Source organism: Carassius carassius, chromosome 22, assembly GCF_963082965.1.
Source record: "Carassius carassius chromosome 22, fCarCar2.1, whole genome shotgun sequence".
NCBI classification, from domain to species: Eukaryota; Metazoa; Chordata; class Actinopteri; order Cypriniformes; family Cyprinidae; genus Carassius; species Carassius carassius.
The window spans coordinates 11,236,035-11,249,194 of record NC_081776.1 but is presented as its reverse complement, the minus strand read 5'-3'; the positions used below and the strand labels follow the sequence as shown (position 1 = coordinate 11,249,194).

General features: G+C 34.9%; 1 protein-coding gene across 1 annotated transcript; it reads left to right on the top strand.

Moving 5' to 3' along the window:
* Window positions 1-994: 994 nt before the first annotated feature.
* LOC132098944 (phenylalanine-4-hydroxylase-like) lies at window positions 995-11,305 on the top strand. Its single transcript, XM_059505255.1, has 13 exons — window positions 995-1,155; window positions 2,562-2,678; window positions 5,319-5,502; window positions 7,031-7,119; window positions 7,668-7,735; window positions 8,364-8,560; window positions 8,696-8,831; window positions 8,933-9,002; window positions 9,403-9,459; window positions 9,592-9,687; window positions 9,911-10,044; window positions 10,135-10,250; window positions 10,778-11,305. The coding sequence occupies exons 1-13, from the start codon at window positions 1,111-1,113 to the stop codon at window positions 10,819-10,821; spliced, it is 1,353 nt and encodes a 450-aa protein (XP_059361238.1). The 5' UTR covers window positions 995-1,110; the 3' UTR covers window positions 10,822-11,305.
* The last annotated feature ends 1,855 nt before the right edge of the window (window positions 11,306-13,160 follow it).

The window sequence follows — 13,160 nt, the reverse complement described above, 5'->3', positions numbered from 1 at the left end:
TGTATAGACACCAACTGCCATCTAGTGGTGAAGTCACGAATGGTTTGTAAAGGTGTGTTGCACTACAGACTGGCGTAAATACATTGATTTAACTTAACACAAAGTTAAATGATTACATTTTGATTTGATTGGTTTGATGATTACATTTGCTGATTCTATGAGCTAAATGTAGGCTATAACTTGACTGTTGTATGTATGTATGTTAATAACCTTTTCAAGTGTGTTAGTCCTCCTAATTAAGACTTGAACCACAGTTCGTCAAAATTAAAAGCAAAGTTGTAAAGTATATATACAAGTAGGACTACACTTCGCTGGTGTTTGAATAACGTTTCGTTAAACACAAAAGTTAAATTAGAAAGTAAGAAACTTATTTGTACCTGACGACAAACAAAACCTGCTGAAATAACAAAATGTTATGTTTGTTTGGAAATTATTTGACCTAATTAACGGTTAGCTAACTGTGCTAGAGGCGCGCATTTTGCGCCCTGCGAGACAAATTTCAACAGATTACGCAAGGGGAAATAATATAAATAAAAATAATCTTAAAAGTACACCTTTCTATTAAATCAGTGTATCAGTGTATAATTTTGACACTGTCTGACCATAGACTGTATGTGTCTGACACAGTCGCACACTTGGACTCGCTCCCAGTTAACTTTGGCGCCATCGTGTGGTCATAAACGGATAGTTACGATTATTATTTATAACGGGATCCTGCATCTGTTTTTCCAATCTTGAACACTCAATCCCTTCTACTTAAATTATAAAAATATAAAATTAATTAATCTAATAACAAAAATATTGCACAAAGTAGAAGAAAAACAAAACAGCGAAGTAATCATTACGAAATGCTGACTTTTAACTCCTCCATCTTCACCCCCCCCCCCCCCCCCCATCCCTGCAAACTCTTTCCCCCACCGGACAACTCAAACCAGATGCACTGTGGCGCAGCTTCCAAATATCCCAGAGGTTTAAGGGCATCTCGTCGCGTGACATCCACACGGGCCGTTCAGGGGGTGTGGTGTCACGAGGTGCTTTTAAACGACTGGAGTTTTGGATGGGCAACACAAAGTGCACACAAGCATTCAACAAATCGCCTAAGAAGCAAGAATGGACGCAGGTTTCAGACAGATGAACGGGAATCTGGAGAGAAAGGTGAATTATTCTCAATTTTAAATGTTTTACTATATATATATATATATATATATATATATATATATATATATATATATATATATATATATATATATATATATATATATATATATATATATAATGTGATTTTATTAGTATAACAGTTTAGATTATTTTAAATATATTTTAAAATATTGTATAGAATTTACCCCAACACTAGATAACATGAGTAAAGACATGCAGACTAGGGTGTAAAGTAGAATTGGTTATGTAATGCAGAAAAATCAAAGTGACAATTTTGTGTGAACCTGCAATTGTTCAATGACAATCCAGCTCATTCTTATTATTGTTAAACCTGACTGGAAATTTCTCTCCAGACCACAAAACGAAGTTCAACATACTAGCTATAGCATCAACTGAAATACTCCAGTTATATAATTTGTTAGAAATTATATAACAGTTAAATGCTCCCCAATTATGCTTATAAATGTGCAATATCCTTATATTTATTTGTTAACCCTCCATCCTAAAACATTCCTGCATCTCACTCAATCCTATTCCATTATCATTTATATAGCACAATTGTTTATACACTTATTTATTTGCCAATTTGTAATTCTCCTTTTTCGTAATGTGTTTTTTTTTTTTTGTGGTCTGTGTGTTGTTGTCTCTGTGTACTGGAAGCTTATGTCACTAAAACAAATTCCTTGTATGCGCAAGCATACTTGGCAATAAAGCTCTTTCTGATTCTGATTTCTGATTCTGATTCTGATAGAACTATATTTACTGTATGCAATCAGAAATGTTTAACTGACGATGTCTAAGTGGTCAATAATACAATAATTGCTGAATGTTTTGGTTTTTTTCGTTGTTTTTTTTTTTTTTTTTTTTTTTTTTTGAAAAGTATTATGGAAAAGTAGGGGTGAAAGTTATGTCACTGGCACCTGATTCACAGGAATGTGGGTTCACAGGAATGTGAGTGTGACTTTGGTCATGAGTTTTGAAGTCCTTATGCTCAGTCACACACAGATTTTTTTGAAGCTACTTTAAGATCTTGCAAAAGTTTTCATACCAAGTTAATGATATTTATTAGAGTCCTAAACCTACACAAACCTGCTGACATAATTCAGTTTGAAGCAAAATATGACCATTTTGTGATTTATGGGCATTTATATTTAAATTAACTTCCATAGAGGGAAACTACTTACTTTCCTTGAACGTTACTTATCGGTGGCTTAGTTTTGCTAATGTGTAACAGACAAATGACATAAATACCATTTCAAACAAAGAAACGTGGACACTAATTAAATAAAAAGTGCAAAGCAATGAAAATTAAATTTTAAAATGACAGTTCTGCCCTCATTTGATGCATGTTGACGACGATGAGTGCAACTGTGTGAGTATCTTGACATTTGTTCATTTAACAGGGCTCTCTGACCTCATCCTACCTGGAAGAACCATTAAATAAAACAGGAGTGGTGTCCTGCATCTTCTCTTTGAAGCAGGAAGTTGGCGCACTTGTAAAAGCTCTAAGACTCTTTGAGGTTAGTGTCTGGACACAAAACATTTGTATTCCATCATTTGTCCCTTTTCACACTCTCTTTTTGTATGGTTGTATGTCTATTTTTCTCTCTCACTCTTTCTCTCTCTCTAATATACACTTACATTTATCTAAAGCCAAAACATGAGGGTCAAGGACAGCAGATGATAGTGGTAGATTTGTAGAAATGCAAAACAGGACTATATTTGTATTTGAAGGGGATTAGGAAATACTGTGCACATGATGTAACTTCAATGAAGTTTGCTGGATGACGCATTTAGTAATATTGAGAAAGAGTACGCTGGATGACGCATTTAGTAATATTGAGAAAGAGTACACATTTTTCATATACATATACTATCAGCATTGTTGCAACACAAAGCTGGTTGAAAATCACTGAACTTGCCTTAAATGGTGATTTTGTGCCACAAATAAATAAATTAATTGCAAATGAAAGCTTCTGTCACTTATAAAAACATGGTGTATTTATTTAATCTAAGACATGAATGCTGAAAAATAATACCTCGGGAAAGAGAGCTTCAAGGGGGGGAAAAGAAAGATGTGTGTACTTTTATTTAGCAAGGATGCATTAAATTATTTAAAGAAAATTTAAGTAATCAGCATATTATAGAATTTTTAAGAATCATATGACACTGAAGAATATAATGACTGATAAAAAAAACAGCTTTAAAAATAAAATTTTAAAATGTATTAAAATTGAAAACAGTTTCACAATATTTCAAAATATTATGAAACTGTTTCATTTTTTAAATGCATCTTACTGAACCTTAAGTTTTATTTTGCATAATATACGTTCTGGAATAAATTCAGTAAATATAAATAAAATAAAAAAGCAATGAAAAGCAGAGACAAAGCTTTAGGCTGCTGAAAACACAACATTGTGTCAATCAATAACATCAACCAGAACTGTGTTTTGAGATAACAGGATATTATAGACATGTCTTGTAGTAATGCCAAGATTTCTTGAATCATCTACAAAGTTCTTGTATCAAAGTTCAGTATATTTTGTTTTGGGATGTTGACTTTTCTACTGTCTACGTGCAATGAAACGTTCTCCCAAGTAGACGACGGGTTTCATTCACTGATTATAAAGAAACTATTACACAAGCACAACAGGTTGCATACTAATATATGTTGTGCTTTCCTGAAATCCAGCATCCAAACTAATGAGCCTAAATTCTTCTCTGGTGCTTTTTTGCAAGTCATTAATGTATATGTGCCAATTACTCACCCCCTAATGCTACTATAAAAATAAAAGCTCGGCCTGTGGATTCTGATTGGCTCTTTCGTACCATCCTACTCCACCCCCTTTAAAACACCCCCTACTCCAACCTTCACCACGGATATATACATAATGACTGATTATAGTTATAGTGAATAATGGCTATTATTCTGAATGAACTATCCAGTTCCAACAATTTAAATAGAACTTTAAATGAATTAATTATTAATATAATGCAATTAATTAATATAATACCACTAATTAATATGCATAGTATCTTTGGATATTAGATATTTTTAGGGCAATTTAAAACATATAATTGCAAATGATACATATTATAAAACATATGCAGACACTTGACAGTGATCTTAAATTTGGAAACAACGAATGTTGTGACTGAACGCAATTAAATTAATCCAGCACTAAATTAATCCAGCACTGAACAAAAATTCAGTAATTCTCTGCTGTGTTGTTTTTTGAGTGTCAAAGGATGCAGATTCATATGGACTCAATCATTACCGCATGGAGGGGAAATGTTGAAAAAGTACCAAATAAGGTCCAAGGCATTGTAAACCCTATCCGCCTTCTCTACAGGCCTATAGCAAACAGCAATGGGTGTCCTCCCTCTCTGTGATTAAAAAAACACATAAATACAAACAGGTTTTGGCTTGAACACTGCAGTTAAACTTAATTATGCGAAAAAACACCCACTCTCCTATTGGCTGAAGAAAAGCTGCACATGTGAGTCTAATCATTCATGTTTGCGGTACATCTTACACATCTTTTTTAATTTATTGTAAAACCTTTTTTATTAAAGTGGTCAAGGTACAGAAACCCTATACTTAGATACATAAATGAAATACTCAGTTTAGAATGCAGCTGGACAACCTTAAAACTTTCTCCACAGAGTTGTATATTGAATTTGTTTTTATGTTAGATGGATTGGCCTGGAGTGCCACCTTGTGTTTATTCACTATACGCATATAGACTATATCTAAACATCAAACTAATGCTGGATGTATTAAGCAAATTAAAATATGATTGTCAGATGATCAATATATAAATGATTGTCAGATGGTCAATATATAGGTTCAAGATATAGATATAGATACATATATTATGAAAAAACAAATACATTTTCTCTCTTATATATACAGTATATATATATATATATATATATATATATATATATATATATATATAAGTGTGTGTGTGTGTGTGTGTGTGTGTGTGTGTGTGTAGACAAAGAGAGAGAGAGAGAGATAGCATAGCAACTTAATAAATGCATTATATACATTTTACTAATACATAAATATCTTGTAATATATAGTGTTTAATTATTGTAAGTTATGTAATATTTTGCAGCATCATGTACTTGTGTTACATGTATGTACTTTGCAGGAGAAAGGCATTAATCTGACCCACATTGAGTCCCGCCCATCACGCAACAACAAAGAAGAATATGAGTTCTTCATCAGTGTGGATCAAGCCTCTTCTAATGCTCTTGACGAGGTTGTTGATGGTCTGCGCACGCAAATCACTGGCCAAGTTCATGAGCTGTCTCGCAACAAACAGAAGGACACAGGTGAGGCACAGGGCAAATGTCTGGTGAAGAACTCATGAGAAAAGAAATAAAACTGTTACAACATTTCAAGGTCAGACAGAAATACACCAAGATAGCGAGAATAGGATAGTAAAGATATGATGAACAGAAATAGAACACATGCTGTAATCGTTCATAAATGTCATTGCGGAGATGGATGACAAAGACCCTTGCTCTCAGCCTCTCTTATGGTTCTTTCCAGAATCACATTAGTTTAGTTTTTGAGGACAAACACACTCGTAGAGATGGACTGAAATGTCTTGTTTCTATTCAAAAGTCAGTTCAGCAGGGTGGGGGTCAAAGTTCAATACACAACAGTCAGACCAACAATTTCCCCCGTTATACAATAAGAAAACACAGAGCAGGGGACATTTATGGATATTTATGGCTGATGAGGAAAGCCAGTCAGGGTCTCCAGTTCTTAGCCTTTTGTTCAGACAGCCTCAGGCTCGTATACCAATGACTGGACCCCCAAAGAGTTTAACTGTCATAAATCTAGCTGATGTAGAATAAGATTTAGCCTCATAGCCTGGGCTGCGTTGTCACCCTCTGGCTCGTTTGCCTCACAATGCTTTCTGTTTACTACTGTGTCATCCATCACTGTCAATGCCAACGTTACCGACCACAGTATTCGATATTACATAGTTCACATATCTAGAATACTTTAATTTCTAAGTACTTTAATTTATATTCAATAAAGAGAATGGAAACACTATAGATCTCATTCAAATCTAAATCAGGAAACTCTATAGGGTCAAGCAATTTTGATAGGTTTAAATGAGGAAGGCGGCTTTGTTTTTTGTTTTTTTGTTGTTGTTGTTGTTTTTAAAGCACTTATATAATTTATTTTATTCAGAAATGTATTATATGAGTTGTAAAGTTGTCTATAAAAGTCTTGCCTTGCCCCATAGATTTCCATTGTACATGCATTACTTAAATAAATTAGCTTACTTGATAATTTTAACTGTAGCATGTTATTCAGAATTAAATTTCAAGTTAATATTTGGAATTTTTTTTAAATGTACTAAATTGCTTCTTCATATTTACATGTGCAATTATAAATGCATTTAAAAACACGCCATTCAGTTTCAAAAGAAATTGCATATAAATTACATATATTTTAATAAAGTTTATTTTAGTTTAGCATAAATGCTTGTCAATACATTCATTAGTACACATTAACCATATTTCAAACTCAATATAAGTAATTCCGAAATTACATATAAAGATATACTTTAGTCCTACTTAAATGGGTCAAAAAACATTGTATTTCATATAAATTTGATCTATAGTACATTTTCATTTAATTAAATTGCAATTAAGTGTCTGGAAGCATTGTGTTCCATATATTATTGCTGTTTAGATATTTTTATTTATTTATTTATTTATTTTTCACAAGGATAGACTCACCTTGACAAATATTTTGTCAACAGAATATAAATTGCATTGATTATATAATATATTATTCAGTCATTAACCACATTCTTACTTCTTTCCCTCTCATCCAAAGTTCCATGGTTCCCAAATGACATCCAGGACTTAGACCGTTTTGCCAATCAGATTCTCAGTTATGGGTCCGAGCTGGATTCAGACCATCCTGTAAGACATTGTGTGTGTGTGTGTGTGTGTGTGTGTGTGTGTGTGTGTGTGTGTGTGTGTGTGTGTGTGTATGTGTGTGTGTGTGTGTGTGTGTGTGTGTGTGTGTGTGTGTGTGTGTGTGTGTGTGTGTGTGTTTGAAGTGACTGTCTGTATGATCAGAGAAAAGAGTGATAGTGAGAGTGAGAGGAAACTTCTTCATTTTTATTTCAAATGCATGTGTGTGTGGGTCTATTCAGAAAGATGCGTAGTTGGTCCTTGCAACACTAAAAGCCCACAGTCTGCATCACTCACTATACTAATAGAAACGGACGGGGGCTCTCAAAATGATGTCAGCGCTTTAATTGAGACCCTGTAATTATAAATAATTGCCCCTTTCCAGCCGTTATTAAACTGAAATGCATTCATCATGAGCAGCAAACACTCTACAAAGGCTTGATTTGAACGAGTCTCCTTGATGAGACTGAGAAATACTGTCAAAGGCTGCTGAGAGATCAGAACTAGCTGTAGACCCACTTTCTTTCCCACTCTAACATTGCTGTCATTCACAGGGCTTTACTGACCCCATGTACCGTGCCAGAAGAAAGGAATTTGCTGACATTGCCTACAACTACAGACAGTAACTATTGCCCTCAGTGTTTTCTCTTTCTCCCCAACTTTCCCATGGGCTTCAGGGACCATCCCCAACTCTAGCACTTTCCCTGTTGTTTTGTTGTGCAGTCTATGGAAAATTACTCCTGCTGCCTAACAAAAGGGCTAAATTGCAGGGTCCCAGCACAGTCCGGAGTGCTGGGAGCTTTGTCATCATAAGTGAGATGCATTATTCACATGGCCACTACAAAGGGCAGGAGCATTGAATGCTATGCCCCATGAGGAATCTCACATTTGCATACACGCTCCATCAATAATAACACCACTCATCACTGATATGACATAGTTAAGAAGTCCAGTGTGTCTTCAGTGTGTCTTCTTTACAAAAAAATAAAACCTTGTAAAAATCTTAATTATTCCAAAGTTTTGACAGGTAGTCTAAATGTCTTTGTGTTATAAAACAAAATATCACAGTGGAATTTATTTTAAAGAAATATAGCACAAACATGTTTTTCAAGAAAAAATGATTCTCAAAATAATGATTGTTAGGTTTGTTGTATACTGTTTAGACAAATGTATTTGAACACATTGTCTCCTAAAAATGAGCTTAACCTCCCTCCTGAGATAAAATGAGACAAATCTCCCTTCTCTTTTAGTGGACAGGTTATTCCACGTGTGGAATATACTGCTGAAGAGAAGGCCACATGGGGAACAGTTTTCAGAGAGCTGAAGACTCTGTACGCAACGCATGCCTGTCATGAACACAACCGTGTTTTTCCCCTTCTGGAGAAGTACTGTGGATACCATGAGGACAACATCCCACAGCTAGAGGACATCTCACACTACCTGCAGAGTAAGACTGTTCTCCAGTAGAGCTGCTTAAATAAATATACAGTCAGGTGAAGGGGCAGTAAAATGAAATGTTTAGTGTGTAATAAAGAAAAGGAAACTTCTACACTACATATCTCACACTTCCTTGATCTCTCAGCATGCACAGGTTTCCGTCTGCGTCCTGTGGCCGGTCTGCTCTCCTCGCGTGACTTCTTAGCTGGTCTCGCCTTCCGAGTGTTTCACTCGACACAGTACATTCGCCATAGCTCCAAACCCATGTACACACCTGAACCGTGAGTATACAGACCAAAACGATGTTACAGCTTTGTTTGAAATATATGTCATAACTGTGAAAAAGGATTAAAGGGGGAAAAAAGTGTATTTGTTTCCTCAGGGACATCTGTCATGAGCTGCTGGGTCATGTCCCACTGTTTGCTGACCCAAGTTTTGCCCAGTTCTCACAGGTTTGATAATAAAATATAATATGATATGATATGATATGTTATGTTATTATATATATATATATATATATATATATATATATATATATATATATATATATATATATATATATATATATAATGCTAGTTTGAACAAAACAAGTGAAATTTATGGTATGCATGTGTAATTTTGACTTTTATTCTCACAATTCTGACATTTTTGAATGAATTATGATATATATATATATATATATATATATATATATATATATTGTGAGAAAAATGTAAAATTCTGAAATTCAGAAATAAGCTTCCGTAGTATTGTGCAGGTATCTAGAAAACATCTGCTTCAGACTTTAAATCTCTAATGTGCATTTATCAGTGACGTAATATCCAAATATGATGATGTTTTATGCTTGATCAGGAAATTGGACTTGCTTCTTTGGGCGCCCCTGATGAGTTCATAGAGAAGCTGGCTACAGTGAGTATAGCTTTAAGTTACAGTAAGAATCATTTTACACATTTTAACTGAAGCCATGTTATATAAGACCACAAGGTATATTTGTCTCTCTTAGAAGGGCTGCATGATTGTAATATATATATTTTTTTGCAGGTCTACTGGTTCACTGTGGAATTTGGTTTGTGCAAGGAAGGAAATGAAGTAAAGGCTTACGGTGCTGGTCTGCTCTCATCTTTTGGCGAACTGCAGGTGTGTACTGTATGTGGTACCTCTCAGAATACTTCCTTCTGGTTCATGCCCTGTGCTCTAACCCAACAAAGTAAACTGGCTTTTTGCTGTGAGCTTTCAGCAGCACAGTTGAGTTTATTATGTTATTAGTGGAGTGATACACAGAAATGTGAAACTGATGCACAAAAGCATGGCTAAAGTGGAGAACAGACTGAAAATTTGATGTTATTCTGATGCCTTGCAGTATTGTTTGACGGACAAGCCCAAACTTCTGCCCTTCGATCCAGAGAAGACCTGCCAGCAGAAGTATCCCATTACAGAGTTTCAGCCAGTTTACTTTGTGGCTGAAAGTTTCGAGGATGCCAAAGAAAAAGTCAGGTACAGTGACCGCAATTAAACCATCTCCAAAATCGTTCTTTCCCTCAGCATTTTTTCCAGTTATCTATATGAGCTTTTATGTTTTTTTAGGAAATTTGCTTCCTTCATTCCAAGACCTTTCTCTGTACACTACAATGCCTACACACAGAGAATTGAGGTGCTGGATAACACACAGCAGCTGAAGAACCTGGCTGACGACATCAGCGGTGTGTCTTCAGTATTATGTAACACTTAAACTGAATTTTCCCTATATTATACAAGAATTAAGAATGAAATATCAGCATTTTCAGAAGAAAAAAAAAATCAGATAGGAGAATTTTCTGCTGAAAGTAGAAATGAGAATGAGAATGAGCAGAATGAGCAGGGGAGAAAAATATGATTTGATAGTTATATAAAGGATTTTGGAAAAGTACACTGTAAAAAGGGATTATCAGGTAACCTAAAAATGTACTTTTTGTGGTTACAAAGAAATGAACTGGTACAATTCAAGTCAGATAATACTGTTTACTATCTAAAAGTAAAACTTCATATGTTCATGTACACTCACAAGTAATGTTTACGGATCATATAAGCACTGTAAAATAGTTTTTAGCATTATTTAATACTTTGTTTCCATTAGGTTAGCTTGTAGTTATTTCTACTCATTTTTATTTTATAATTAAATTCAGATTTCGGAGTAATTTAATTCCAAGTGGATCACAATTTGATTTTTTATTTTTTTTTATCTTTCTAGGTGAGATGTCTATCCTGTGCACTGCCCTGCGAAAGATGTTGTAGGACTTTCGAGGGAAAATAAGAAATGCAATCTAGAAAATCACTGATGCTTCATAACCATCGTCTATATTGCTTTTTAGTCTCACATACAACATTTTCTAATCAAGCTGTGATAGAGAGAGCATATTAAATATTAAATTAGTCCTTATATATTACATGTAGAACATATTTATAGATACATTTTGCTAGTCCAAATATATTTAGTCAGTGCGTATTTAAATTACATATAACGAAATAACATAAATACCTATGCAAAACAAACCGCATGTAAATACCAAAAAGCTTCGGCATTATCAGGCACACTGCCGCAATATTTGTTATTTTATACATTATATATTGCATTTTTCTTGGTAGTTTAATCGTACAAAAATATAGGTTGCCTACTGTCCACCATTTGCTTCAGCCGATGCTGCTTGATGTCGCACAATGTTGCTGTAAGTTTCCCAACCAACCCGCAATCAGTGAATCGCGGGATCAACTGCTCGTTTAAACATGCACTCATACGCAAACTAAAGCTTAGAGATTAAAATATTTACATGTAGGCTAACGAAAGATAGTTATAAGCTTCGCTTCACTGTGAATGCAGTTCAGAAAACTGCATATATCCTTCATCTGTGGCTTGTACTGAAGACTGAGATGTTATGCATGCATTGTCACATGTACTTCAAAAAATAAAGATATTATTATTAAAACTTTTTTATTATCATCCTTTATTGTTCATATTTATTATTTTTAGAATACTAGTACTTGTACTAATTCTAATAATAATAATTATCGCGTAAACCGCATGCGTACAGCAGAAGTGGGTTTCAGTAGCCTACCTTGGAGAGCAGCTCAGTCTCAAAGCCGTATTTTTTGTATCATTTACAACCCTAAAAAATAAAAAAGACACTAATTTATTTAAATATTTCCAATAAAGACTCATGTAGTGCTGACTTTTAGCAAAAAAAAAAAATAGAAAGAAAGAAAAAAAGATTGGTATTTAGCTTATGTAATGTGTCGCTTTTGTCTGTGATGCGCCAGTGAAATGTCACGTGTCACTGCATTTATTTGGTGTCTGGAGAAGAAAAACATAAACTCGTGACGCATCTGAGCTTAAATTTAGACTTGCATTTACGCAATACATTTGAATAAACTCCAGCACGTCTGTCTATAAATTACAGGGCTGTAGCCCCACAGTGAACATAAGAGTTGTTTCCTTATTTAGGAAGAGTTGGAGTTTGGTGTCGACACAAAGATAAATTGGATACAATTGTTTTAGATATAGTGGACTATTTTCCCCCTAGGAATCGATGAAGACGGACAGTAGTGTAGAATATTGCGCTGAGCGTCAGAAAGCGCAATCTGATCGAGAACGTGCGGCGAGACAGAGAGAGCGGCTCGTCATCTCCGGGTCCCTCGCGCCGAGGGGTCAGCTCCGTGAGTTGACATCAGTTTCTCGAAGCCCTAGGCCAGCTGGAGAGTGAATGTTTGTATGGGGATGACAAGATCGTTCAGCTAGGAGAAGTTTCTGCTTTTCCTTGCCAGTCTAGCGTTCCAGGTGTTCCAGTGTACTCAGTACAATCGTACACCGTTTAAGCTCCCATGCATTCCCCTGAACCATATGTAGAGTGACACAGACCCATAAAAGTACATTGAATTTCACAGATCTTTTTATTGTACTGCTGTCATGAACTACTTGGACATACTGTATTGCCATGCTAACAGACAAAGAATTTGCTCAGTTTTCACAGGTGTGTTTTTTTCCCAGAAGTACAAGTTTGATTTCTATGCCTCAAAAACAGCTTGAAATTTACAGTTCAAATGAGAAATGTGTGAATTTGGACTGACATTTATAATGGATGCTAGTTCAATTCAGATTGATCTTATTTAAAACGTCAACTAAGTCATGTAGTGAAATACTGAAAGACATGCAGGAGATTGGACTTGCCTCACTTCGATCACTGGATGAGGATATTGTGAAACTGTCTACAGTGAGTGCATCCTTGTGGAAATATTCTGCTGGAGAATACTTCACTGAAGAATAGTGTATTAAAGCAAGTCTTTAGTGCCACCTTGTGTTGTTTCATTCATATTACAAAGTAAAAAAAAAAAAATATATATATATATATATATATATAAATATGTGTGTGTGTGTGTGTGTGTGTGTGTGTGTGTGTGTGTGTGTGTGTATACTTAATATTGTTAAGGAAACTGATTGTATCTTTTTTCCAATACACCTTACAAACCATTCAACCCAGCTGAGACTTCGGTCCAGTCATACCAGGACCTGTTTACTTTGTGTCTGAAAGTTTTGAGGACACCAAACATAAGCTATTGGGTGTTTTCTCAAATGATCTGCA

Excerpts from the sequence above, each read along its gene's own strand:
- LOC132098944 (XM_059505255.1), top strand. The coding sequence starts at position 1,111 with ATGGACGCAGGTTTCAGACAGATGAACGGGAATCTGGAGAGAAAG. Across the intron at positions 1,156-2,561 it reads ACGGGAATCTGGAGAGAAAG|GGCTCTCTGACCTCATCCTA; the intron begins GTGAATTATTCT and ends TTCATTTAACAG. Across the intron at positions 7,120-7,667 it reads AGCTGGATTCAGACCATCCT|GGCTTTACTGACCCCATGTA; the intron begins GTAAGACATTGT and ends TGTCATTCACAG.